We start from the raw sequence: 27,861 nt of genomic DNA, 5'->3' as shown, positions 1-27,861 counted from the left end.
CCAGTGTAGGTCTCTAATTATGAAACCCTTAATGGAAACTACTGGAGGACTAATTCTTCAGGACAGTATTCAAACCAGATCACAGACACTTGCACAACAACGAACATGGCCCGACTGCCCTTTATGAGATACCAATACTGCTTGAGGTTTTTGTGTATTGCAACCATTACCTAGCTTGAATAGCTCTGGTGTACCTTGAGAAACCGCGGAGTGACTGTGAGAAAGCTGAGCGGGGGTAAGCAGTTCCTCTCAAGTATCTTAAGGAAACTTGGCTCTCGTCTTTGGAGTCATTTCAGATTCAATCACACTTGATCAACTTGGACCGCGTCCCGTGGTATTTATAGAAAGTTAAACGTTATGCGGTTATAAAGCCTGGCCGAGACCCAAGAATCTGCCATTATTTCTGCCTCTGCAGCAAAGCTGAGAGTTGGACATTTTCTGGCTCTCAGTACGGCTCAAAGATGCTCAAGTTACAATAAAACGGAGAAGGAAAATCTTCACTAATAGGCAAAATATGCATTAGAAGATATATCTACTCTATTTAGATGGTGGCTTACAGCAAAGGTTTAAATAATCATCTCTTTTTGTGTTCTTTTCCTTCCTTTTTCCTTTCTAATGTAATTTCTTTCACAACCTGTTCATTGACATTTTCCTAATAAAACAGACAATGGTTTGGTCATCGTGATGAAGCAAAAGTGCAAAACGGTAAGCAAGACAGAAACGATATATACAAAACCGAGACATGACAAATGCAGCGAACATAGAAATGGTTGTTGGTCGGTCTGCTGGCTGTCGCATCATCATTTTTAATGTTCCTAAAAATGCCCGATCAAGTCTAGCTCAAGTATATAAATCTCTATTAGGTCATTTTAAAGGAGCAAGCGTCTGGCCAGGATGACAAAGGGAAGAGATGGGTGTGGGTGGAGTTTCACCAAACGAGACAATCAACTTTACAGTAACCATCAACAACGATATGAATAGTCACCCACCCTCCAGTAGAACCGGAGAACCAGAACTTGCCGGTAACTTTGTGACACCTGTTGCAAGTTGGGTTCAACAGGAACTCCACCACGGCTCCTGAAAGAAGGGTCGTTTAGCCAAAGTTGGAAAGACGCAACGGCATTATCAAAAGATATTTCATGTTTTTTATTGGACCAAAACGCACCGTCCACCAAAGATGTGAGAAGAGCTTGATTTGCAGTTACGGGAGTTTGACATAAAGTGTTACTGGAGACCCGAACGACGTCTGAGCTTGAGCTGATTCCAGATTAAATGTATGAGCATGGAAGTATAACAGACTTTGAACTTATTGAACATTAGCAAGAAGCAATCATGTAGCATGTGGAGAGCGCAGTCACTGCTGTCTAACCTTTGTATGTTGGCTCCGAGTGGTCAAACAACACACTTACATTATACAGGCTTTTTAGTTACCTTGAACCCCCGAAGTCTAAATCGAAGGCGACTTTTGTGAAAGACGATAATTTGAATCTTCATTCGCTGCTATTTGAAATTTGTTCTTTTTTTACCCTTTTGCTCCCAAAGTCAAGATCTCCACGAGCCTCACCGAAGAGCACTCGCCATCCTTTTGGAGAGCTCGTTCTTCTTCTCACATCGTGCCCCCATCAAATCCCGTGAACCTCTTCTTCCCCTTGTAATGTCACCCCCCCCCCCCCCCCCCCCACCCCCACCTTCCCCCCTCCACCGTTGACGTAATTGATTGGACCCCACGGCAATGAAATTAATACAATGTGTTCCGCCATTTTATTTATTTTTTACAATGAATCAAATGCAGTTAAAAGCTAAAAGCGCCCCTTCAGTCGTAAAAAGCCATTATGGTGACGGGATGATCCCGGAGCACAAGAGGCCATTACGGGGCTTTAACGAGTAGATTAGCCGGAGCAGCCAGGTGTCTCCAGAACAACACTTGATCAGACGCCCACCCGCACCTCAACGCTGCCACCCAAAGTGTCTCCCACCCATTAGGTGACAAATCACCGGAGACTCGTCACGACGTAGATCTTTAACTTCACCGGCGGACGGCTTTATTGAGGAAATAAAGTCTGTTCCTCGCTTCTAGGTAGAGAAATCTTTTCTGGATATGTCAAAAAACATTGTTTTTTACTCTCTGAGAAAAGATTCCCTCACGAAATCTAAATATGTCTTCTAGCCTTTAGCGTTTCATTGGATTTCCCAAAGGAGTCAAACAGCATAAATATCAAATTGAGCTAACCTTTTGCTACGAAGCCAAATTCCTGTTTGCTGGACGTCTTCATCTGAGTATTGATCGGCATGTCTCCATGTGTCCTCAGTCAGGATAAAACCCACAGTTTCTATCTTGTCTATTCCTATTAATTCACTATTATGTTGTGTGTTGTCAGGTTGTGTTTTTAACATATAGGAAAATATATTTTAATTAAAATGTGAAATTATATTTACATATGTGTGTTATTAAGATGCAAAGGTTGACTGATCCATTGGCTCGGCTACATTTTAAGATTAGTCTTATTATTCTAATCCGACAAATTGCCAAATCTATATGTATGTTTTGCAAATTATGTGTCAATAAACTTCAGTTTTCTCTTCGAGAAAAATATGATTAGGGGATGAAATGAGTCCTGAGAAAAGGGGCGGGGCCACAATCGTGACTTTTGAGCTGTCGATTGTTTTTGATTGATTGATTTTTGCTGCCGTCCAATAAACAGAAGACGATGCTCTCGTCCACTCGCATTCGTTTTTTTTTTTATTCCAGAACTGCAGCGCCAGATGAGCGAATGGCATTAATGCGGAATGTTTGCCAGGAAGAGCCAAAAAGCAATGATGGGATGTCTCCGTCGCTTCTGCTGCTTCAGGTTTCAAACGAATTGAAGCTGCGTCGTCATCATAAATAAAACATATTTTCCTTTTTTATAGTCTCCTTTTAGACATTCTCAGTCTACTTGTATTCTGATTATATCGGATTAATTCAGTTTCCGTTTTGAAAGGGAAAGAAATCTGTCGGCGTTGCGAAAGAAGAGAACCAGACGTCCGTTCGAGTTGCATTGTGGGTAATGAAGGCATCTGGGAAACAAAGGGTTGTTTTGGTGTTTTTTCATCTCCTCTTATTGTGTTTATGTTTATGTATAAAATCCTCTCAGCCCTCACAGACAGAGCCCAGATTCACAAAAAGGGATTTCCCACCCAGTCCCCGGATGTTCTTTTATATTCTTTTCCCGAGCAAACTTTATCACTGAAAATGTGAATTAATTAATGTTTTTTTTATTCTTTCACTGACTAAACTAACTAAAGTGAAAGTCTGACCACGTCCTGTTGCATTTTGCTTTGCGTATCGTACTGAAATGTGATTTTAGAAACGTGTTTATCGTGGTGTCGTTATCATTTTTAAACCTTGACCGATACAATCAGAACATCAAAATGATGGACTCCGGGACTCTTGACACACTCTTAAAACAATGAAAACGATGGATAGGAAAACTGTAACGTTAACATAATGACCGAAATCCGCTCTTTCCAGAGCTGCATTTCCTTCGTCCGGTGAAGAGAACTCAACCATTTAATTTGAGAGACTCCAAAAAGCCGTCATGTTTGCATGTGATGCTCGCTGGCATCAGGTGGTTCAGGGGGAACCGGCTCCTGTTGAGTCTGGAGAAAAGAGAGACCGTGTGTCTACCTGCTGATATTATTAAGTGCCCCACAATCTACTGCATTATTTTTTTATTTTTTTATTTTTTTTTTAAATGTTGTGCCAGAAAAAAAGCCTCTTCAGCCATTTGCCAGTGAAATGCTGCGTCGGCGCTTTCGTACAACCGGCGTCGTCCTCTTCTCTCGTACGCGCCGGCCTTCGCTGTCGTACGCGTTCACGCCGATGACGACGCGCGGTGGTCGTGAAATGCATATGTGCAGGGGGGGAGGGGGGAGGAGCTGTGCGGCCGGTGACCCCTGACCTCGCCCTGTTCCTGTTACGCAACCTTGGCAGAGGTTCCTCCTTGAGGCGTCGCTGACCTACTTTAGTAAAGATGCACCGTGGACGTGCCGGCCTGTAGCTCAGTGAAGGCCAAAGAGGAAAGAAGAATCTGACGGCTGATGCCATCACATGTTAAAAAATATATATATATATATATATATATATATAGCGTGTTATTCAAAGAAACACAAAGAAATGAAATCTCACGTCGTGACAGCAGGAGTTCAGTCTGCCTCTGTGTGATTGACACGAGCTGGAAACCATGAATGGGTCGAGGAACGGGAGCGCCCCCCCCCCCCCCCCCCCCCCTTCCCCCCACCAGTCCACAGCGGGGCTTGGACCCATCGCACAGTGACTCAGGCTGCTCTCCATTTGAAAAATTAAACGCAGGGCCGTTTGGCAGAGTTAAATGAGCCCCCCCCCCCCCCCCCCCCCCCCCTCCCACTTCCCCCCCAGGACAAGAAAAAACAAAAAGAACACGCTGAGCTCAGCACAGCTCCTACAATCTCAATCACAGAGGAGGAGGGTTGGCGAGCTGATGTAATGGCCGCCGCCGCCGTGCTGCCGCTGCCTTGGCAGAGGAGGAGAGCTCGTCAGCACGGCCCTGCTAATTCACCCCCCCCCCCCCCCCCCCTATCTTTCTCTTCCACCCCCCCCTCTCTACCTCCTCCTCTACCTACTCCTCTTCCTCTTCCTCCTGGATCAAGGGTACATCAGATATCATTAAAAAAAGCTTGAAACCAAACAAAAAGGATGAGAGAGGGAAGAGGCATCATGGGGCATTCAAATGCACGTGGAATACGTCGTTTTTTACGGGCTCACCTGTCAGCATCGGTCCACCTGTGGAGCTGTTCAGTTTGATATAATATCCAACAACAGTGGAACCATTAAAGGAAATGTTTCCGTCAAGAACTTTAACAATTCATCCATTTTACAAACAGGACTCGGGCTTGTTGGAAGAAAAAACCTTCTATGACGAGTCAAATGTCAAGAGTTTACTTGAATATAAGTATTAGAAATGTACTTTAAGTATTATATATATTTTAAAAAGTGACAGACGCATATGTATAAAGGTATAGAGCATAACACGAGTACCTGAAATATGAAATACCTTACTTAAGTGACATATTATTATATATATAACTATTCCCTGCCTTTTGTATGAAAGATATAGTAGCCTAGTTTTCACTACATTACTCCAGTAAGATATTTAACTGCTATATTTTATTTGTATTCTGTTAATAGGACTTAAGCTGTTATATAAACAAAGATATAGCCATTTAAAGTATTGATTCTCTCGTGTTTTATAAGTCATTTTAGGGACTTTTTTTTTTTTAAATCGCTTTCTTAAAGGAATGCGACAAATGCCGATTGAAATGTGTCAATCATCATAAAAAGGTGTGAGACGACTCACTTTTAAGGCAAATTTAAAGGGATCAGTTATGAAGGTGAAGCCTGTAAAAAGAAGATCCATCCAAAACTGATTCATACCTGAAAACGTTGAAGGACTCATTTTTAACATTTAAATTCAGTGTTTCTGAAGTCAGTTTCCCCCAAAAAAAGAAACTTCAGTTCATCTGTGATATGATATTAATATTCTAGCACATGCTCACTAACTAACTCGTTTTTAAGCCTTATTTTGGTTCAGGTCCACAGTCGGTGGTCTGCAGAGAGACCATCTCTTCTTTTTAAACTCTCCGGTTTAAAGGTCGTCTCCGGGTTCCAGCTTTTAGAAATGCTCAGTGGATGAGAAGTATTGACTCCGTGCACCGTGGCACAGAAATAACATACGTGAATTATTAAAATGGGTGACATTTACTTTTTTTAAAGAAGCAGACACAAATGCATTTTGACTACATGATTGCTTGTATTTTTATTTCTTTTTATCTCCATTCAATTACTGAATTATTTAGCTTGTTGGACAAATCATCTCATACAACCACAGAAAGACTTATAGTTGCATATTTTAATTTGTGCACAAGTAAGTTTAGCTGTAACTGGGGCATCACAGTTTTATAGTCTGTTTCGATGACAACATAAACTTTTAAATTAACTGAACTTAACTAAACTCGGATAGTGATTATATATTTTCATAATTTAAATCTCAATTCTCTCTAAATTATATCGGCAGGCATGGAAAGACATTTACATTCAAGTATAATGTCTCTGTATGTCTATGTTTCTGTGTTTCATGGCAATGTCCACAACCAAATGACACGCCAGTGTCTTCTTCTAATTTATTGCTGCCCCCTAGTGGCGAAGCACAAACATTACGCCTGTTAGGTCAGTGCAGAAAAGAATAAAAAACAAGAATGAATAGATTCAGGGAGGGAATTACTTTAAACTGCACATTAAATAATAACTCAATAATTTCACAAAATAAAATTGTGAAATCTAAAGATCGTACTTTCTTTTAAATTGAAAATGTATTTTCATGTGAATTAATTTATAAAGGTTTAGTTGCATGTATATATATATTATTTATATATTTTTTATAGTATTTATTTATTTATTTGTACAAATATATATATATATATATATATACATTTATATATAAATAATGTTATATATATATATATATATAAATAAATAATATGTAAATTATAAATTAATAAATAATAACAAATAATTGTGTACATATTCTTTTCGTAGAATAACATTACTTTATGTTTTTGTTTCTTTTCTTTTTTTTGGACTGCCAGACACAAATGTACTCAATCGATCACTGATTTGCAATCGGGGCTCTGCTTCTTTCCCTGACGTCGCATCCAGGAAAATAAATCAAGTTCTGATCCCGGTGCAGGCGGAGGAGACACTTTCTGAAGCAAAGATGGTGAGTCTAACTGCCATTTGAATTTAATTAATCTATTTAAAATTATACAAACGTAACATTGACGCAGTAAATAAGCCGCGCAGCGTGTCCGCGTTGTGTAACTGATCCTAAAACCTAGAAAACGCAGTTTAATTTACCCATCGATCGATCGTTAGCTAGCTAGCTCTGACTCTACTGTGAGTAAGCAAAACACCGTTAGCCGCTAACGTTAGCCGCACTGACTCCGGCTGAATGAAGTGTGTCCCGAAGGAACCGCTCCGTGGCTGAACGTGTTTACCGGATCACTTCACAGTGAACAACGCGTGTTAACGACCCGGTGCGTTCACATGGAGCGGCCCGACCACACGACTGATTGATTAACCGATTGTTTCTCCGGTTAGCGGGCTACAGCTGAGCAGCTAGCGGACGTTAGCCGGCTCGGAGTTAGCAGCGAATTCAAGTCATCGCGTCTTTTGCTTTCATTTCCCTTCCGTCGCTAACGCCTCGTTCTGTGGATCCAACACCTTGAACTCCAGGTGTTGGTAATCTAACTACGGCCTTCATCCAGCTGACGTCACATAGCTGTCACTACTTTAGGAGGACTGAGATTAGGAGGTGACGTTACACTGAGCATCTAGTACGAGTTCATCTAATTAGTTTAATTTACTCGAGTCCAAATTAGTACAAAAACATCCATATATAAATATATTCTACATGAAGCTAAAAGCCTAAATGAACTCTGTACACGAATACCTGTCACCTGTGTTAAAAAGAGACTTCTTAACACACATGAGATTAAGAAACAAACTGTTTAAACATTGGAAAATACTAATAATACTTCTAGACACTCAAAGACGCTTTAAGTGATACGTATGTCAGCATTACACTCTTTGTATACAATATATATACACTCTTTGTATACTATATATATATATATATGTATATATATATGTATATATATAATATGTGTGTATATGTATGCATACTTATATACATACGTTTATACGTATGTCCTGCTTGTTTGCAGAGCCGTTTTATGTGTGTGTGTGTGTGTATATATATATATATATATATATATATATATATATATATATATATATATACACACACACACACACCCAAGCCATACAGATGGCAGCGCGCAGAAAGAGTTTAATGCTGACGCACGCGTGTCGCTAAACTTATGTATTAATCATCCGTCGCTGCTCGCCTCTGATTGGCTGCGCACAAAAGTTGGGCTTCTCAATAATTCAGTCGTGGTAGAAATTTAATACCTTCTTCTAGAAAAAAAAGGGTCCGGGCTGGAGGCGGAGCCTTGTGTAGTCGTTACCTAGGCGTCCGTGTGGAATAGTCACGATGCAAGACAACTATGTAAGCTCAGCTCTCGCGTGTCTCTGTACTGTGTTTTTCTTTTTAATGTTAAATGATGGCGTGTTGTTTTTAATCTTTTTCTTTAGTTCCGCAACCAGTACGACAACGACGTGACGGTATGGAGCCCGCAGGTGAGTCGCTGTCCAGCTCCAACCTCCGACTTCTCCGTGTTGAATAAAAAAACGACGCATGTCGTGTGAGAATAATCTGACGACACAAATGATGTGTTGTTTGTGTCGTTGCAGGGCCGGATCCATCAGATCGAGTATGCCATGGAGGCGGTGAAGCAAGGCTCCGCAACCGTGGGGCTCAAATCCAAATCCCACGCGGTCCTGGTCGCTCTGAAGGTACAAATGTACCCGTCTGTCAAAAAGACCGGCAACGTGGCGGCGGACCCCCTCTAGAAATCTACGATTTTTAGTACATTTAGATAACGTTTTGAGGCTGAATTCATTCCAATCTTAAGTGTGGCCCTTTCTTTTATTTGTAAAACCACGAGGGGGTGTGATCCGCCACTTAATGGAACATTTAAATGTATTATAGCGCATTGTTAGCGACGGTCTGAGGGCGACCATTCGTTCACGCCTGATGGTTTCATGTCTCTCCCAGAGAGCCCAGTCTGAACTGGCTGCCCACCAGAAGAAGATCCTCCATGTCGACAACCACATCGGCATCTCCATTGCTGGGCTGACTGCTGACGCCAGACTGCTTTGGTAAGTCACGGCTGCCTTTTTTGATCCATCTGAATAATAGCTTCTTTTTTTTTGGTGTGTTTTTTAAATCTAAATTACTGTAAATCTCGTCTTCCGCAGTAACTTCATGCGTCAGGAGTGCTTGGACTCGAGATTCGTCTTCGACAGGCCCCTCCCTGCGTCGCGTCTCGTCTCTCTCATTGGCAGCAGTATCCTCACTGATGTTAGCATCAATCTCTCTATTAAAAAAACAAATAATTGTCTATCGAAAGTTATAATGGGCAGTTTTGTGTGTGTGTGTGTGTGTATGCTTCTATCTGAGTAAAATAATTGTGAATGGCAGCAGTGATCCTTAACCGCTCCTTCAGAAACCCAAATCCCAACACAGCGGTATGGAAGGAGGCCCTACGGCGTCGGACTCCTCGTTGCCGGCTTCGATGTACGTTTATTTTTCACTCAAATATATATATATATATATATATATATATATATTATGTGTGTGTGTGTATATTAATAATCGTGTTTTTCTCTTGTAAAAAGAGTAACGGCTGTGTAGGTTTACATTTGTACGCGTGTTGACCGATGTTGTGTTGCCGTGACCTCCTCCAGGACATGGGACCTCACATCTTCCAGACCTGCCCGTCAGCCAACTACTTTGACTGCAAAGCCATGTCCATCGGAGCGCGCTCCCAGTCTGCACGCACCTACCTGGAGAGGTCCATGGACAAGTTCTCCGACTGTAAGACGAGGCTCACTCTTCCCTCTCTGTCAAACTTATGTATATATGTATATATTTACACTGTTCGAGCGTCGGATGGTCCCGGACCCTCGCTGCGTCGTCCTCTTGCTGGATCACGTGGAAGTTCTTGAATTTAAGAAAGCATTGTTTTTTTTTCCAGCTAATCTGAATGATCTGGTCCAGCACGGCCTCCGCGCCCTCAGAGAAACCCTCCCCGCCGAGCAGGACCTCACCACCAAGGTACCCAGACCCCCCCCCCCCCCCCCCACAGTCCGGTCTGATGTGGCCTTGACGTCGTGGTCTTCTTTTTACATGTAATGGCGTACAGGCATTTGTCCTCAGGTCTGCGTTTTCTTTCTTTCAGAATGTCTCCATCGGCATTGTGGGTAAGGACATGGAGTTTGTCATTTACGACGACGATGACGTCGCCCCGTTCCTGGAGGGACTTGAAGAGAGGCCACAGAGAAAGGTACCGCGGGAGCGTTTATGATGAAGTCCTGTTTGGGACTCCTCCTCCTTCTCCCCACGATTATTTATATATATATATATATATGTATATATATAATATGTTTTAATTCAATACTAGTTTCAGGGTGAGATGTTTTGTGTGCTAAACCTCACTTTTCTTTGTGCGTCAGGTTGCCGCGCCTGCAGATGAACCCGCCGCCGCCCCCACTGCAGAGGTTCCCGATGAGCCAATGGAGCACTGAGGTGGCCCACTTCCTGTCACCAGAGGGGGACAGGAAGGGAGGGGGGGGGGGGGGGGAGCCCCACCACCACCCTGACACTTAACTGCAACTCACCAGAGTAAATCCTAGAGGGGGAGAAGTGGTTGTGATGTGCCACTTGTCAACATCAACCAATGTGATGTTGCTTTTGTATGAGCAAAATGTACCATTATACAAGAAATAAACTCTTTTTTTTGAGTTGTGCTGCAGCGCTTCATTTCAATGGTTACTGAAGACACTTTTTAATATCTGAGCTCTACAATGTGAACCTTGTTACAATAAAAATAAGAACCCAGATTCTCCACAGTATTTTAATCACTGATCTGCTCCATGTGCTAAATAAATAATTCAGTTTATAAAAAGTAAAAATCTTACTTAATAATTTAGAACACAACATTTTTTTTATTATTTACTTTAAACAATATCGATAGAGAAGACCAAATATTTCTCGATCACAAACACTCGACGGGAAGACGGGACGTTTTTTTTACGTCACCCTTTTTCTTAAAAAGACTAAAGTGCATTAATTGTGTGTCATCTAAAATAAATATTAAAATAAGTTCATCCACGACATAAAAGAGTTAAGAGGACACGGTTACATCTGCTCTGTGGAGCTGAGGGGGATTATAATTCTGCAACTATTGAAAGACCATAATACTTTATATTTGCTCCAGTTGCACTGTGTGTGTGTGTGTGTGTGATGCAAATTAAGTCTTTTTAGTATTTATTTTCTTTTGCAAATGTATTCTTTCTAAAGTTTTTAAAACGTTAATTTGTAGAACTCGTCACGTCTGCTGGTCGTTTATAATTATTTAAAATACACCTCCAGAATTTAAACGCTTTCATGTGAATGACGTCAAATTGTGCAAAGAGAAAAATTATAATAAATACTGAGGGGCACGTTTCGACATCTAAACTTCACCTGGAAGCGTCTTCACGTTAAATAAAAACACTTTATAAATATATGCAGGCTTTTTTTTCTCTTAAATATTTAAGTGTAATAATGTTTTAAGACAAACTACACGTTTTCCTTCACTAGCCAGAGGATAAAGCTGATATTGGTCCCATGAAACTTGAGTAAAGACCACGAGGCCGCTCTGAGGAGAGCAGGTTAAAAAGAGGACCCCGGGCTGAAGTCAGTGCGCGGCTCTCTTGGCTCTCCTCCTCTTGTTGTTCCTCCGCCTCACGGCGCCGCAGGACGCTTCCGTCTCCGTCGCCCTGCTGAGGTCCTCCAGCTTCACCCGCTCCATGGCGGACGTCACCTTCAGCGTGAGCTCCAGCTCCTCCAGGACGCCGGCGAAGCCGTCCTCGGGGACGCCGTCCTCGGGGACGCCCGCTCCGTCTGCTCCGTCTGCTCCGTCTCCGCCCTCCGGACCCACGGATTCACGCTCTTCACCGGGGTCCTCCGCTCCGTCGGAAGAAGCCTCTCCTTCTCCTCCTCCTTCTTCTCCTCCTCCTCCTTCTCCTCCTTCTCCTCCTTCTCCTCCTCCTCCTCCTCCTTCTTCTCCTTCTCCGTCGGCCCGAGTCCTCTCCGTCTCCGGGCCGTGGCGGTGGTCGCCGCGCCGACAGCAGCAGCCGGAACACTCCCACTGCTGCTGAGGCTCCTCCGGGTCGTCTGCAGGAAATATTATCATCTCCAATTAGTCTTAAATCATGTTGGGTTTACTCCCCCAAATAAATGTGTGAATGTGTAAATGTGTAAATGTCTTGAAGCTTAAATCTTCATAATATTCAGTCCCCGCCCCCAAAAAACGCCAGTTTTTTGGGGGCGGGGACTGAATAATATGAAGAGCATTGTCCGATATCACCGAGACGGTGTGAAGTCTACGTCCTCGTACCTTCCCAGTCCTCCCGGCTCTTCTTCTCCGGCGCCACGTCGTCCACCATCTGGCCCTCCTGCATCACCCGAGTTATCTCCGTGAGCTGCTGCAGGAGACTCTCCTCCTGGTCGGCCGTCACGCCCTCCACCCTGAAACGCGAGGGAAAGTTAACCATTTTATTTATTTTTTTTAAACATCAAAACCTAAATGACAGATGATGAGAAGTCGAGCAGATCTCATCGTTTCTACCTTTTAAATTTAAACACTTTACGACCGCATTCGTGTACATTTCCTCAATTCACAGACGAGTTTATGAAAAAGTTGATGACAGAACTAATAATAATAATAATTCATTATTTTTAATGGATAGTGTGGGTGCTGATCATTTGACAATATTTATAAGAATAACAAATACTTTCATACATCCTAATTAAAGCCTGCCAGATTAATTTACAAGTAATACTTTTTTTGGGGTACTTATATAGAAGATTTTAACTCACGGAGGTGTTAAAAACAGCCCTCACACGTAATCAAGTTAAAAATGACAACCACTGACGGAGGAGATGACGCACCTGTCAGGACTGTGGTTGACGTTGGACACAATGTTCTCCATCACCAGCTCGGTCTCCCTCAGTTTGTCCTGCAGCTGGGCCAACTCAAAGTCAGCTGAGGGGGGCGACAACAAAAATGTACGTATATCAGTTCTGGTTTTCACAGCCTGCAATTCATCTTATTGTCGTGATGCTTCACTGGAATAAATGTCAGAAAATAACCAGCTTTCGTGTATTTCTCATTGCGTTGACGCGGCATAAAGATTTCTGAAACTTAAAGCAAATCTTTCTTTAAACTACGAGGGACTTTAGTTTTGAGTTGATTCTGGCGACCCCTGTGGACGAAACTGGTAGTGTTTCCGAGCGCCAGAGTCCCTTATTACTGTAACCACTCAGTCCTGGTTCTGGTTTTCCCGTGCCCCCCCCCCAACGTGAGCGCAAATCGATACTCACAGATCTTTCTCTTCGTGTTCTCCGAGCGAACCGAAGGAAACCGGCTCTCTGAAGGCTTGTTGTTGTTCCCCTTATTGGTGATCTGACAGGGACAATAACAACAAAGACAAAGTTAAAATACTCAAAACAAACCTGATACACTGACAGTTATATTTTCTGCCTTATTATTCCTTTTTAATGTAAAATGTTTTTGTTTTTTAAATGTTCTTTAATGTGAGTCAATAGCTTCAATACAATCCCTGAGTTTTTATACTGACACTTATATAAACATGACCTTTTACTTTTATGACTTTTTAAAAAGCCAAACGTTTCCTCACAAATGTTTTTTTGGGGATTTGTTTGAGTCTCACCTTGAACAGGATGTAGAGGATGTAGAGTAAGATCCCGAAGCCGTACACGGGGATGATCTGACCCGCCAGGTTGGACTTGCCCCCGGTCCCCACCCCCGTTCCTGCCCCCTTGGCCCGGCCCACGGCCTCGGTGCCGTGGGCTCTGGAGCCCGCGGCCCTCTGGCCTCGACCCTCCGGAGCCGCCTGACGTTGCATCATCGAAGGGAAGCGACCTGAACCTGAGACATGTGGAGGAGGAGGAAGAGGAGGAGGAAGGAGGAGGAAGAGGAGAAGAACATGACTCAGAACATGACTCAGCGGAACAAATAAAATAATATTATTAAAAAAAGAAATTGTTTCTGCTGACTGGAATATAAAAAGAAGGGTCCATTAATCAAAATCTCTTTTATTTCAATAGTCTGTGTATATTGCCGTCTACAACTATGAATCAAACACAATACATTGTATTTTTTTTTGTGAAGGTTATATTTTGTCTGCCTCATTTCTTTCTACTTCTGCCTCAGATTAACTGCAGTTTAATCAACTTTTAGACTGAACATTATAATCTTCATAATAATAATAATAATATGATATATTTAATATTATATTTAATTATCTTTGTGTACCTAATAAACTAGCACCTGAGTGTATGATATTTCACATAAATAAATAAAAACAAAACGTGTATTTGGCGCCCTCCTCAGGGAGGAACACGCAACTGCACGATGAATACACAGGTGACGTCCACTAAGCATTTTAGGCTTAATTAAATTGCACTAAATAAATAACAATTAAATACACCGACTGAATACAAATAAGTGATAATCTTTAAATGAACCGGCCGAAGAGCGAGCACCACGCGTCGAGCAGAGAGCGGCTAAGAGGTGACGCACCCTCCGCAGCATCCTTCCTGCCGCCGGACAACAGCATCTTGGGGAGCAGCAGAGCGACGCAGAGCACGAGACACGTCGCGAGCGTCACCTTCTGGAACGTGGACATCGCCATTCCGGACAGGCACGCGGAGGGAGGTGAGACGGGCTCGCGCAGAGGAGACGGTTCGCTGGTTGACGTCGTTGCTCACGCATCGGTTGAACTTCCTTGTTGTCTTGGGGACCGGAAGTGCGATGCGGCTGTGACGGCTGCGTGTCACCGCTGGGGGGCGCTAAAGGACCGCCGTTACGTTTTGTTATGCAGTGAGACTTCAATGAAAAAATAAGAACATATATATAAATATATATATATATATATTTTTATATATATATATATATATATATATATATATATACAGTATATGTTCAATGACTTCAATGAAAAAATAAGAACATATATATAAATATATATTTATTTTTATATATATATATATATATATATATATATATATATATATATATATATATATATACACACATATATATATATATTTATTTTTTATATATATATATAGTATATATAGTGTATATATACTATACTATATATATAGTATAGTATATATATAACAAATAAATAAATATATATATTTTGTATATCTATATATATATAAGTATATATATATAACAAATACATATATATATAAAAAATAAATATATATATATATACAAAATATTCAGATACAATTTGTATTTATTACTTTACTATTTCTTACTATTTAGTTACAAATTAAAACGCATATATACAGTAAATTTTGCAATATATATATATACATGTCTTGTAAACTTGTATTTAGTATCCTTTACTTAGTTTTATTCCGATTGCTTAGGCACTATCTTTGAAACTATCGGCGTTTTTAAAAAACACATACAGTATATACACACACTAAACTTAACGCATCTATTGCGAAGGCAATCAGTTGTTGCAAAACTCTCCAAACTCAAGTAAAAGTTGTGTTTTTTGCATTAATACAGTGTACATAAAACATAATTTGTCCACATAGCACTAACTATGCACTGATTATGATATGAAAAACATCTCTATATTTTGCAATTGCTAAAAAACTATTTTTGACAATATTACACAACAAAATCTTCAAAACACACAGACATATATACATAAAAAGCTATTTTTACATCACAACCTTACACACAGACACCAAATAAACAGTTCTTCCCGCATGTCAACAGCACACTGATGTGCTAACAACAAAACAATGTTATCTCATAACTCTTTGGCATTTGGCTGTAAACAAACTCTCTCTCCAAAATTGGCCTCAATTGTTGTTCACGCCAAAAAGCGTTCACGTTTGGTTCCAGGTGCTTTTTCACAGGTGCATTCTGGGCTGCAGGTGATTGACAAGGTTTAGCAAACAACACCACAGCATTTATCTATTGTAGATATATGTGTGTAGTTATTTAAAACTTTCAAAAAAGTGTGTTTTAGAAGGTAAAACTCAGTGTAAAGCAAACAATGCGCTCACGGTTCTGCATACCCAATAAATGAAGATTCACGAGTCAGCGGTTTCAATACTTTTGCCTTTTTGTCTCTTGGCAGTTGCAAAAAAAAAAACAACTCCACGTAAACACAGATGCTCACAAGGATCCACGAACGGATGCTTGTTCCAAACATCACACCCCATCAAAACATAGAAGGGGGGAAGGACCAGCGCAGCAGATGTTGTCCTCCTTTGTTGTGCAAACCGAATGTTTACCTGTTTACGCTCTCTCTGATTCGTCGGTGAACTCACGATCTAGAAATGTTGTCGCTCGTGTGAATGTGGAACGGAAACTGGCAGAACAGAATTGGAAATGCATAAAGTCTCAGGTACTTTAAATGGGTTCTTAACTACAGTACTTGAGTAAATGCACGTTATCATTTTTCATTGTTATTTTCGACCCCAAATGTGTTCATTTTTATATAACACAATACATCTTTTAATATAACACATAATATGTTAATATATATTATTATAATAACATCTACTAATGTATTTATTGTTGTTTTATTGGCATTTATTGTGTTTTCCAGTATTTGTTTGGTGGTCCAAGTATCAATACATTATTTAAAAAATAAATGATTTTTATTTCACAATCAGAGGACGCTCTTCAGACTGACCACCAACTTTCACTAAAAGTGAGACAGTTTCTTTTTTTTAAAAACTTTTTATAATCCAATATTCTAATTATTATAAATAAGTTTCTTGAGCCCGTGCAGCGCTCTATTTTTTCTTCCTTGTAAGCACTTTATTTACATTTTTTTTTTAAAACATTTCACACAAATCTTAATCATTATTATACATCTTCTAAAATACATGAATAAACAAAAAAAAATAACGAGCACACAAACTGAAATTAAAATTCAGTTTAATTAGTCAAGAAACAAACAAACAAACAAACAAACAAAAACAGACAAACAAACAAAAAGCCGCGGGGAGTTTTTTTAAAGCGTCGCTCGGTTCGGTCGAGTCTCTCGGAGTCCATCCTCAAACCGTGTTTGCCAAAAAAAAAAAAAAAAGTTTCAGTTCATACCGATTTGACAACTTCGTATTTTCTGTTGCTCCGTCCGTCCGGCTCGTGTTTCTCCCGTCTGACCGGAAGTGTGCGTTTTCGGGATAGTTTTCCACGCAGCTCCATAATAAAAGAGTTCTGATCGTGGCCCAATACGTCCTGTCGGTGACCCCCCACCCCCCCCCCCCCCCCCAACCCCCCACCCCCACCCCCCCCTGGTTCTGAAGCAGGACTCTGGAGCTGTGAGCTTCACTGAAGGTCCAACTGGCTCACAGTCGTCCTGTCGCGACGATCTGCAGACAAGAAGAAGAAGAAGAAGAAAGTTTAAAACAGACCCCAGATCGCTCTGTGGTGCTTTCAGACGTCCAATAAAAAGACGTGATCAACTTTACGTGTCCAGTAATAACTGTATAATAACATAAAAAGGTAATTTGTCTATAAATTGTGGTTTGATTTGCTATAAAAAAAGAAAACACAGTAATTGCTTATTATATTTCAAAAGGCAATTTCATGCACGAAATGTGACAGTTTTACAAGTAAAGGTCTGAAATAAAAAGTAAGACCTTATTTAGAGTTTAGGGAATCTCTGTTGAGTCTTAATGACATCATCTTTGCAGAAAATACCTTTTTTAAATGCAGTGGATTCTGCTGAGAAGCTACATGCAGTCCGGCATGTTTTAAAAATAATATCTGATGTCTGTTGAGACTCTTTTCATTGTTTTTATAAATTCAACTGTGTTGCTTTTCTGCTGACTGTGAATGTTTTATTTCATTGTTTTCAATGAGACGACCAGATTAAATCAAGCTATCGAATCTCAATCTGAGAAGAAAAAAGTAGAATATTCTCTGAGATTAAAGTGGTAAATTTACGTTATAATAACGTTTTTCGAGATTATAAAATCACAAACATGAAAGAGAAAAAATGAATAAAAATGGTTCCAACACTGCAGTAAAAGTAAACCTCAAAGTACCAAATTGATTAATTATATAAATATTTATTAAAGTTCATAAAATAACACCAAAAAAATATCAAATAAAATATGTATACAACTTTCCGCACCTTGGTCTCAGTTTTAAAGACCATCTCACCATAAAAACATTACTCAGATGGCGGCTAAAGTTGAGACTATATTCTTTAGAGAATATCAGAATTTTTTCTTGCAAATATCTGTTTTTCATCTTGGAAATTCTGAGTTGCGAGTGAATACTAACCCCGCGTCACCATGACTAATTATATTTTTTAACCTACAATGGCCCAAATAGAACTTAGTTTATCACTTATATGTTGTTATAGTCTTTCTTTTCTTTTTAAAGGACTAGGCCATTATTCATTATTATGCTATTTCTTTCTCATAGTCAACAAACTTAATTAAATGTCCTTTTACGGTATTTTTTTAACTACCAATTTGCATCTGCCAAGACAGAGAAACTGGTACTAAAATACACTTTTTTTTCTAAAATAACTACACCCAGTTATCTACATTAAACACATCATTAAAAACTAAAAGCCCTGTGTTGTTTGACTGCAATACCTCCATTGTAAATCACCTGCACCCAGAATGCACCTGTGGAAACACCTGAAACCAATTAGAGCTGGACCATATTTCAGGTTTGCTGAAACAGACGCCACTTCTGGATTTTATTTTGGAGGGGCAAAGTAATTGTGTCTGACTTGAGTATTGAGTATAAACACATTGCATTTAGATAATAGTGCTTTATGTCGCGTCGTAAAGAGTTTTTTTTATCTGGTGTTTGTGGGCAAAGAGGCAGAAATACGATATTTCTTGAAGAGTTTATATAGTTTTGAAAGAGATGTGAGATATTCTGTGTTTTGTATGTTTTAGTTGTTTGTTCTAGCTTCTGTTTTTAGCTATTGGGGAAAAAGAAAAGTCTCTTTTCACTTCAGTATTCTTTGAGTTGGAGATGAATGAATATATAATACATGTTCAAAAATACACGTGTAAAAAAAACGAGTTGGCACATTTATTTAAGTCTTTTGACAAAACGTTTAAATAAATCTATAAACGCTACCAACATCAACACAGCTGTTTGGGTATTAAGAGACCTTAAGGGTCTTTAGAATGAGTCACAGCATCTGGAGGCCAGGCATTCATGAAGTTGAATCCCATTTTAAGGAGAATAAAACTGAATCAAGGTCTCAAATCCTGAAATATATCAATATTCTTCGGTAGAAAAACAGGGAAGTGATCTCCTAAAGTCTAAAGTGGGTTTCAACGTGAACTCCGGAAGACCTAAAAACAAACCGCAAGTGAAAAGGTCTCCGCTCCCCGAGAACATCGAGTGTCCGGTGAGTATTTTATGAACTGTAGTTGATATCGTAATGACAGGTTTAAAAAAAAAGCAAAGCCAGAAAACCTTCATAGCTGTGGACTTTGTGGCGTCTTGCTTTCAAACTTCTCTCATCTGCCCTCAAAGCCAAAAGAATCCTCGGCTCACGCCCATCCAAGGGCTCAATAAGAGGACGAGCCCGGACCCCCAACGGGATGGATGCGTCTTAAAAGTTTAAGGCTTTAAAGAAAAGCCTTTCGGACGCGTTCACATCTTCAGGCGACTCGCCGACCTCCAATTGAGAAGCGACTGTTTGAAAAAACGAGATTTAAATAGAAGAAACTGTATATTTCACGCTCTTCATTGACCTTGAAGACCCTTTGAGGAGCGGCAGAAGATCTGATCTTCTTTTTCTGGCTTTAAGACTATTTTTCTCTTTTAAAGCTGAAATCCCCAATATAATAACGTTTAAACTACAGCAGCAATGATGAGGGTCATGAAGGTGAAGTCATGTCACCTCATTGATGTTGGAATTCAGTTAAAATACCATCAAATAACCAGAGGAAGCTTCAACAAACTGCCCAACATAATAATAATAATACAAATAATATATGTTTGATTCTCCCTGTTATTCTACATTCAAAGCCAACAAGGCACAAGTCCAGTGTCTCAGACTCAAAATGGCGTTCCCATACAACAAAACTGCATCGGCAAGTGAGGGGGAAACGTATTTTTGTCCCGAAATACGTTTAAAAATAAAATAATGGATTATCACAAATATGTTTCTAGTCAAAGTCCGGGGAAGTCGACATAGCGAGGAGGTCGCTGTAAATGACGGGTCAAACAAACTCTGGACTTTCACTCAGGAGACCGCTGGTCGTGTCCCGCGTGACACGAAAAGTCAACGTTCACTTATTTTGATTAACCGTAACTTCGATAACGAAACAAACGTAGTAATTTTAAGCCAAACCGTGATGTTTTTTTTGCTAAAAAACCTCACCAAGAAGTTTTGTCGTGTTTTAGTTTCGTTACGTTAGCCACGCGTTTAAAGCTGCGATCGAAAAAAGGTTCATTAAGAGCGCCGTTTAGTTTAATGGGAACGTCTTTTTTTGGGGGGGCGATTCAGGGTGACGGTGTGTTTAAAGCTCGATGGGATGATTTTGTTTTTGTAGTTAAATAATGATTAACATTTTAAAGTCTTGAGAATTGCTTGGCGCAGAGCCAGCGATGTGCTCATTGTTCATAATGAACATCATCATTCGGTAATGTGCTTCAGTCCACTTTTAGCTCTGTTTTTGGTCTCCACCGACTCCACGATGCTCCACCAGGCGGTCACTGACGTTGTCTCTGTCTTTGGTGCTTTGCTAATCTGTGCAGTAAATGCGCCTTAAACCCAAAACAATGAGCTAAAAGACGCTTAAGAGCTGTGTAGAGCTGTGGAGTTGGGTAATAATCCTGTTCACATAGTCATCTGATTAAGTTTTGATATTAAAAATATTCAGTAAGCTTACTAATTATATTACCACAGCTTTAAAGAATGTATTACACAGTTAATTTGTTTGTTTTTTGTGCGTTTCGGTTATTTTTAAGAGGATGTTTTGGCTTAAAATAAATACAAAAGTTACAAACACACATACATCAACGTTAGCTTAGTTTTCACACGGGACACGAACCCCCCCCCCCCCCCCGCCTGACGTCACCTGTCCTGGTTTATGATCACCCGTCATAACAAATTATAGTGCATTACCTTCCTATTTACAGTTTTCATGAGCACAGCCTGCTTTAAACTGTGTTTTAATTAAAGCTCCTTAATCAGTTTCAAACCATCTTTTCTTTCTTTTTTTTTTTTTTTATGATTTAAAAAGGTGAACCTCATTATCCGTTTCACTGAAAACCTCTCAGAAGTTAATGAGACACTTTATAAAAGCGTGTGCTTAAAATGGATCAATCCATTTTCCTAAACTGCCCTCCAACTCTGGACTAAATGTCACATCCTGCAGCCTTTTTTTTTGGTCAAAGATAATATGCTTCCACTTATCGTCGGGATGATAATGTCAGTTTCTTATTTTTTATTTTTTTTTGCGAGCTCACTTGTGTATCTTCCAGATATCTTCGACCGCATGTTTTAGTTCAACCTGTCAGAGCGGCTGCCTGTAATTCATCATCATCATCGTCATCAACAGAAAATTACCTCTTACTGAGGCTGCCTCTCCGCGCTGCCATTGAGATGGCCTCCTTCATAGTCCAGCTGGCACAGGATCATGTTGTTCTTGAGGAAAAACTTGTCTCCCACGCAAAATCTGCGGAGGGAATATATATATATATATAAAAAAATTAAAATATGGATATGGGTCTCTGGGTTGTTGTTTTTTTTTTTCTCCGCCTGAGCCAGAGGAGCATTTCAGGCACATTTTCAGCACCGCTACGATAATCAGAAAATTAATCTTGCATGATTGCTGGCTGATTAACAATCCAAGTGATATACAAAGTTTGCAACCCCCGGGGTCATAAACCTCATCACGTTCTGATTATAATGCATCGGCGATGTGCTCATAATGACCGGTGAGCTCACCGCTGCACCTCCCACAGATAAGTCAAACTGAATTTGATCTCCCTGGCTAATTGCTCCCCTAATCTTACCTCTGGCGGCAGAGCTGACAGGCAAAGCAGTCTAAATGGTAGACGTTGTCTCTGGCTCTCATCACCATCTCAAAGGCCGGGATCAGCTTACTGCAGGCTGCACAGTTCCCCGTCACCCCGAAGAGCCTGCGGAGGGGAAGAGGGCGACAAGCAGACCTTCAGTCTGGACGCACTTAAGATAGATTTCAGCCCGAAAGAGAAAGGAAAGAAAGAAAAAAAAAAAGCACTTTAATAATACAAATAAAAGAGGACGAGAGAAGAAAAGTAGTGCGACCGAGTCTCGGATGTTGCTCAATCATGCGCAGCTTTTCATGCAAATGGATACTCTATGAAAGTGATAAACTGCACTACATTTCCTGCAGATTTGCTGGTTTATTGCTGCTGCAGCGCTTCCATCATATTGTATGGATTGCGTGCGTAATTAAGAGCAGCCAGGTGGTGGTAGTGGGGAGGGGGGGGGGGGGGGGGGGGGGGACACATACCCATTAGCCTCATAGTGGTAATTCTGAGTCACCAACATTTTTAGTAATAAAAGTATTTAAATGTTTTTCCCTGGCGAACGTCAATGTTGGAACCAAATGTCATTGCGGTCCATCCAGTAGCTGTGGAGGCATTTTCGCTCAAAAAAACCCCCAAATGTCAACGTCATCATTGTGTCGCTAGGTAAAAAGTATGTGGGGTTCATCCTCTGAGGAACATGAACGTCTGCACGAGATTGATCCAATAGTTGTTGAGCTCTTTCAGTCTGCTACAGCCTGTTTTTAGGTAACACCTTACCAACGCATTATGAGTCAAGAAACAAACAAATCAGGATCTAACTGACTAATAATAATAATAATAATAACTTTATTTGTACAGAACCTTTCAAAACTGCCGTAAAAACAAAGTGCTTTGGACATAAATATTGGATACAAGTACACAGAATTAATGAAATGAGCCAAACGATAGAAGTTTGTCCCGAGAGATTATTTAAAAATAGGGCAGGAAATTAGTCGCGGCTAAATGGACTGTATAAATGTAAATATCATATTCTGATGCATTGAAGATCTGAATATAAAGAACTGTGTTAACACGCTTGTGTCCACATTCTGATCAACTGTTTCTGAATATTAATCGTTTAAGCAGAACAAAACCAACACATATTCATCCACGTGCAGATATCTAGGAAACTAATCCTCACATACAGTTCATAACAAAGCGTCTCAAAGTCTCCTTATTATCTATTTCGACCTAGATTCAGAGTTATTCAGGAACTACTTAATAGGGTTTCATTAATTACCAGCTGGCCCCATAATGTGTTCCTAATTCATTTTCTTCGTAACTATTTAAAATTGTGTGCCGCAATCTCTTGAACCCATCGGCAATCGTCTAGAAATATGTGGGAAAAAACTGTTACTTTAATAAAAAAATGTATAAAAATTGTCAATTTAGGCTCCTTGATGAATACAGTGTGATGCAGCCGCACATTAATATTCGTCAATTACTTTTATTTTGTTACCTCTTCTCTACAAATCTGCAGGAAACATAAAACGCATGAGATTTCTTTTCAAATGTAAAAGCTTTAATAAACTGGATTTATAACTCAAAGCACTGTTGCATCAGCAGCTGATAAAGGGCCAAAAAAAATGGAGATTCACTGATGTGAAAATGTCAGTTTCTATGAAAATGTCAGTTTCTATGAAAATGTCACTTCCTCTAAGAGCCAGATGGGTGTTTTGTTTTTTTATAGGACTTTAAAACTGACTTCAAAGGCAAGAATATGAGTCAATCTATTACACTTTTCTTTTTTTTTTTAAACTAACCATTCGTCCCGTCACCATTTGAACTATGTCCTCGCACAACCCGAGGAACAAACCCTGCGTTGTTTTTTAAAATACTCCGTGACTCGGCGCTTGACCAGCGGCAGATTGCTTCACCTCTCGTTCACCTCCTGAGAGAACGAACAAACGGCTCCCTGAGAGCCTGACACACATGGAGATAAGTTGCCGCCGCTGATTTCCATATTCCATTAGAGGGCCAGATAGAAAGAAGAAGAAGAAGAAGAAAAAAAAAAAAAAAGGAGGTTTTGGGTGAGCAACAGCTATGAAAAACGACATCCTCAAAAAAAAAAAAAGGAGGGAGGAGAGAGCATGTGTCTCCCAGAGCTTCACACGACAAATGGAAAAAGAAAAAAAAAAACGTCATCAAACGAGTGACCAGCGCGGGGAACAAAAGCGAGTCCTAATTAACCAAATGTTCTGATCTAACGAGCCTCGGTCCTGAGCGGAGCACCTGGTGTTTTTTTTTTTTTCTGCTTCCCCTTTTCTTTCTTTTTTTCTCCCTTTCCTCCTCCTCCTTAACGAGGCAACGGAGCTCAATGCTAATTCTCTACTAATGGTCCAATTAAAAGAAATCACATGGTTTTAATCCTGCTCTTCAAAGGCTTTCGGGTCTGCACCCTCACAATGATGAGGAAAACAGGAGGCAATCTAGCCAATTTAACTGTCAAAAGGGGTTTTGGTCTCTTAAGTGCAGCGTGGCTAATGAGAGACTTAGCTCCAACCAAATCCAGCTGGATTGTACATGAGACTAACACATGAGTTCAGCAATGTGGCTGAGATATCAGGAGTTCTCCTGCTGACCTGACACCACACGTCGTTATTTCAGGCAAGAAAATGGAGGCTTGCATAACTCTCAGAAGAGAGGCCGTTTGGGTTTAGGTTTTGTCTTTCGAAAAAGTGATTCATGGACCAGAAGACTGTTTGAAAGTGTATTTTAAAAACAATATATTCATAAATTCATCGCGTCGCGATGCACGGGAACTAGAGGTCGAGTTCAGACAGAGCTGCTCAGATGGTCTGAAAACATTTATCCTGACCTGGAGAGTGTTTTGAAGTGTTGTAAACCTCCTGCGCCATTACAGATACTTCAAGTACAAGCAGTAGTAGACACATTAATTAACTACTTAAAGCAAAAGCAGTTATTATTCGCTCTCATGACAAAAGTTAAGAAACTGCTGGAGACGAGTTGGCCTAGCTTAGCATAAAATACTGTGAACAGAGGGAAACAGCTAGCCTATAGCGCTCTGGCAAAGCTAACAAAAGCCACTTACCAACATCTCAGATGCTAACAAACTAATGACACTTCAGATAAGAGACTCCCGTAAAAGTACTGTCGACAGAGCCCGGCTAACTGTCTTAATGCTAAGCTAAGCTAACCGCCAGCTGACTCCAGTTTCACAATTTTTGGTATCAATCTTCTCATCTAACTCTCTGCAATGAAGTGAATTAGCTTGTTTTCTAAGACGTTTAGCTATTCCTCAATTCGGTTTGCTAAGCTTAGCTAAACGGCTAAGTTTCTTAATTAGTGGTATCAACCTTTTCATCCGACTCTCTGCAGAGTACTCATAGCGAGTTAACGTTATATTACAAAGCGTTGAGCTAGTCCTTAGCGGTGCAGTGTGGAGGATGTTGACACATCGAGCTGCGTGGTTGCACATGACTTAATCTTGTGAAGGGCTCGCTGCCGCACGAGTGGAATTCAGGCAAAGTATAAATTGCAAACTTCAAAGGGCTCGTGGAAAATGAAATAGCCATTATTCTACATGGGAAAAAAAATGCTTTCAAAAAGGATCTCTATCAACGGAGAAGCCTATCGGTTCAAAGCTATAGGATGTGATGCGTCCTCAAAAACAACAATCCTCCCTTTTCAAAGACTGCAGAAAACGTAGGTCGGAGAACTACGGTGGCCTTCTTCAAGTAAGGTCAAATAAAAATACGCAAAAAGCTTTGGTTTGTCCGTTCTGGGCTTCTGTATAAACACGGTGAACCTGTGAAGAGGACCTTATAATCGGCTCATTCTAAGCTAACGAAGACACACCGATTCCTAGTTTCCGGTGATTATACGTTAATGAAAACATAGTTATGAATATAATTTTCCTTTTCTGCTAATATACCCTCTCGAAAAGGCTCCACACTGGCACTTTAACATCCTCAAGCTATTGCATATCGTTGCATTATTAAATCATAGTTTGTGCATTGTTTATCAATGTACAAATAAGTAAAACACATGAATACAGCGGCCGGCCGCGAGGTAAAACCCTTCTCCAGGTGCAGCAGAAGGCAGAAAAATAAAGACTTTTAATGAACAATGCGACGGCTCGAAATAGACTCGAGTAGCTCATCCGAACAGGTACGGGTGAAACATGCTTGAACTTGCTTTTCAGTATCTCTAAGAAACATGACGCACCTTCTGTGTAGTTTCTACTGAAAGCTTCACTAAACCCGGCCTGAAGGTCGGTGGTTTACGCCGTCGGGCCGTGTTGGAAAACCGGACCGCCACGTCGTTTTTGTGGCGTCTCGCTTTATTGTATTTGTATTTTTCTCAAGATAAAACCACACGTGTACACATCCGCCCTGCTGTCGTTAATGGAGGCTCTCGGATTCGAGTTCGTACACCTCGTGTTCCCTTAGCTTCCGTCTGATGAATCATCCGGCTGTTTCTTCCCGAGTGGATCTCCAGTCAGCTTGAGCTCCCTCGATCTCACACAGCGCACGTGACTTAACACGCCGCGGACGCTGCACGGTTTTTTCTTTGAAGCCACACGCACATAAGCGCTCCCCGGGGGTGTCATTTCTCAGTCCAGACGCACCTGTTGGAGGGGTTAGGGGGCGGAGGCTTACCTCAGGTAGTCCCTGCGGCAGAGGATAAGGTTGGCCCGGGTGTAGAGGGTGGAGCCCACCCTGCCCAGGCGGCAGTCGCAGCAGGCGCACTTCAGACAGTCCTCGTGCCAGTACCTGTCCAAGGCCTGCAGCATGAAGCGGTCCCGGATCTTCCCGTTGCAGCCGGCGCAGCCTCGCGGCTTCTCCCTGGACTGGAGGGACACGAGGGACACGCCTGGCGGGACGCCGCCCCGGGCCACGAGAGAGACGGGCAGAGTTAGAAAGCTCAAAGGTCACAAGGGTCAACTGAATGCATTAAAAGGTAGCAATAGTACAGATATGAGATATATCATTATGCATGTACTCTTGGATATTACACACCGTGGTGAGTTATTCATATCCAATAACAATAAAATAACCGGTTGGGTCACCATGTATGCAAAATGGGATCTTCTGTAAGACTATAATATCATGTTCTTGGAATTGTAAAACAGTAGTTTTCTGAGCCAACTTCATCATCAATCATCATAAAAGTATTTCTTAAGTTTGACAAGAGAATCTGTTCTTTTCTTTAAATGTGTTTCATGCTGCACACAACGACTCGGAAAAGAAAAAACAACCTTTTTCTGCTACACACATATAAAAAAAGGGGAATACACATGTATCTTAGTCTGTACTTACTTTCCTCCTTGTCCAGCACCATCCTTTTTGGGAGGGGGGGGGAAAAAGAAAAAAAAAACAATCCAACAAGGAGACCTCTCAAGATAAAACAACAACAACAACAACAACAGGAGCGATAATAAAGCCAGAGGGCTTTGACAGTCGCTCAAACTTCAGCTCCGCTCCTCATTACCGCGAAGAAAGCCACGAGAAAACAGCCATTGAGTCGCTTTCCCGGACGGAGGAAAGCAGCGTCTCCGGGTCTATGTATGTATATAAATATACATATAAATACATATATAGATATCACCTCGCCGGCAGGAGAGACGTCCGCGCATGAAGAGTGTCTGTGTGTCTTATCTCGGCTGATGTCAGTGCAGAAGCATGTCTGTCTGTGCACAGGCTGCTGCCCTCAGATGAGCTCCTCTGCACGGACTGAGCCTCCTCACAGACCTCCCCCTCTCTCTCTCTCTCTCTCTCACCCAAAAAAAAAATAAAAACTCCCACACTCAAATTTTTTTCCTCCTTTTTTTTTTTTTTTTTTTTTCTCCAAACGCTGCGTGCTAATTATATAAAGTCATTATGCTCAGATCTGATAGTAACCGCCCCCCTCCCTCTCTGAATCAATTATTCAATAGACAGTCACACACCAGGACAGCCCGGGCCTGAGGTGTTTTAGAATGAGCTTATTCAACTCCAAGGACACCAATTATCTCCAGGGCGCCTCTGTAGTCAAAGC

General features: G+C 40.8%; 3 protein-coding genes across 3 annotated transcripts; 1 reads left to right on the top strand and 2 right to left on the bottom strand.

Annotated features, from left to right (window-relative positions):
- Nucleotides 1–6,698: 6,698 nt before the first annotated feature.
- psma1 (proteasome 20S subunit alpha 1) lies at nt 6,699–10,505 on the top strand. Its single transcript, XM_034534346.1, has 10 exons — nt 6,699–6,794; nt 8,231–8,275; nt 8,390–8,491; nt 8,754–8,857; nt 8,957–9,045; nt 9,205–9,275; nt 9,446–9,575; nt 9,736–9,815; nt 9,940–10,044; nt 10,214–10,505. The coding sequence occupies exons 1-10, from the start codon at nt 6,792–6,794 to the stop codon at nt 10,283–10,285; spliced, it is 801 nt and encodes a 266-aa protein (XP_034390237.1). The 5' UTR covers nt 6,699–6,791; the 3' UTR covers nt 10,286–10,505.
- Nucleotides 10,506–10,600: 95 nt separating this feature from the next.
- Nucleotides 10,601–14,579, bottom strand: ric3b (RIC3 acetylcholine receptor chaperone b). Its single transcript, XM_034534336.1, has 6 exons — nt 14,350–14,579; nt 13,478–13,695; nt 13,128–13,209; nt 12,696–12,789; nt 12,142–12,272; nt 10,601–11,918 (listed from the first exon to the last, which is right to left on the bottom strand). The coding sequence occupies exons 1-6, from the start codon at nt 14,459–14,461 to the stop codon at nt 11,440–11,442; spliced, it is 1,116 nt and encodes a 371-aa protein (XP_034390227.1). The 5' UTR covers nt 14,462–14,579; the 3' UTR covers nt 10,601–11,439.
- Nucleotides 14,580–17,102: 2,523 nt separating this feature from the next.
- LOC117731851 (rhombotin-1-like) lies at nt 17,103–27,444 on the bottom strand. Its single transcript, XM_034534364.1, has 6 exons — nt 27,433–27,444; nt 27,144–27,166; nt 26,484–26,697; nt 21,823–21,948; nt 21,374–21,482; nt 17,103–17,186 (listed from the first exon to the last, which is right to left on the bottom strand). The coding sequence occupies exons 2-5, from the start codon at nt 27,163–27,165 to the stop codon at nt 21,377–21,379; spliced, it is 468 nt and encodes a 155-aa protein (XP_034390255.1). The 5' UTR covers nt 27,166; nt 27,433–27,444; the 3' UTR covers nt 17,103–17,186; nt 21,374–21,376.
- Nucleotides 27,445–27,861: the final 417 nt, after the last annotated feature.

The sequence above is a fragment of the Cyclopterus lumpus genome, chromosome 6 (assembly GCF_009769545.1).
Source record: "Cyclopterus lumpus isolate fCycLum1 chromosome 6, fCycLum1.pri, whole genome shotgun sequence".
NCBI lineage: Eukaryota > Metazoa > Chordata > Actinopteri > Perciformes > Cyclopteridae > Cyclopterus > Cyclopterus lumpus.
Note: the sequence above shows the minus strand (reverse complement) of the source record. Positions and strands in the feature narration are given on the sequence as shown.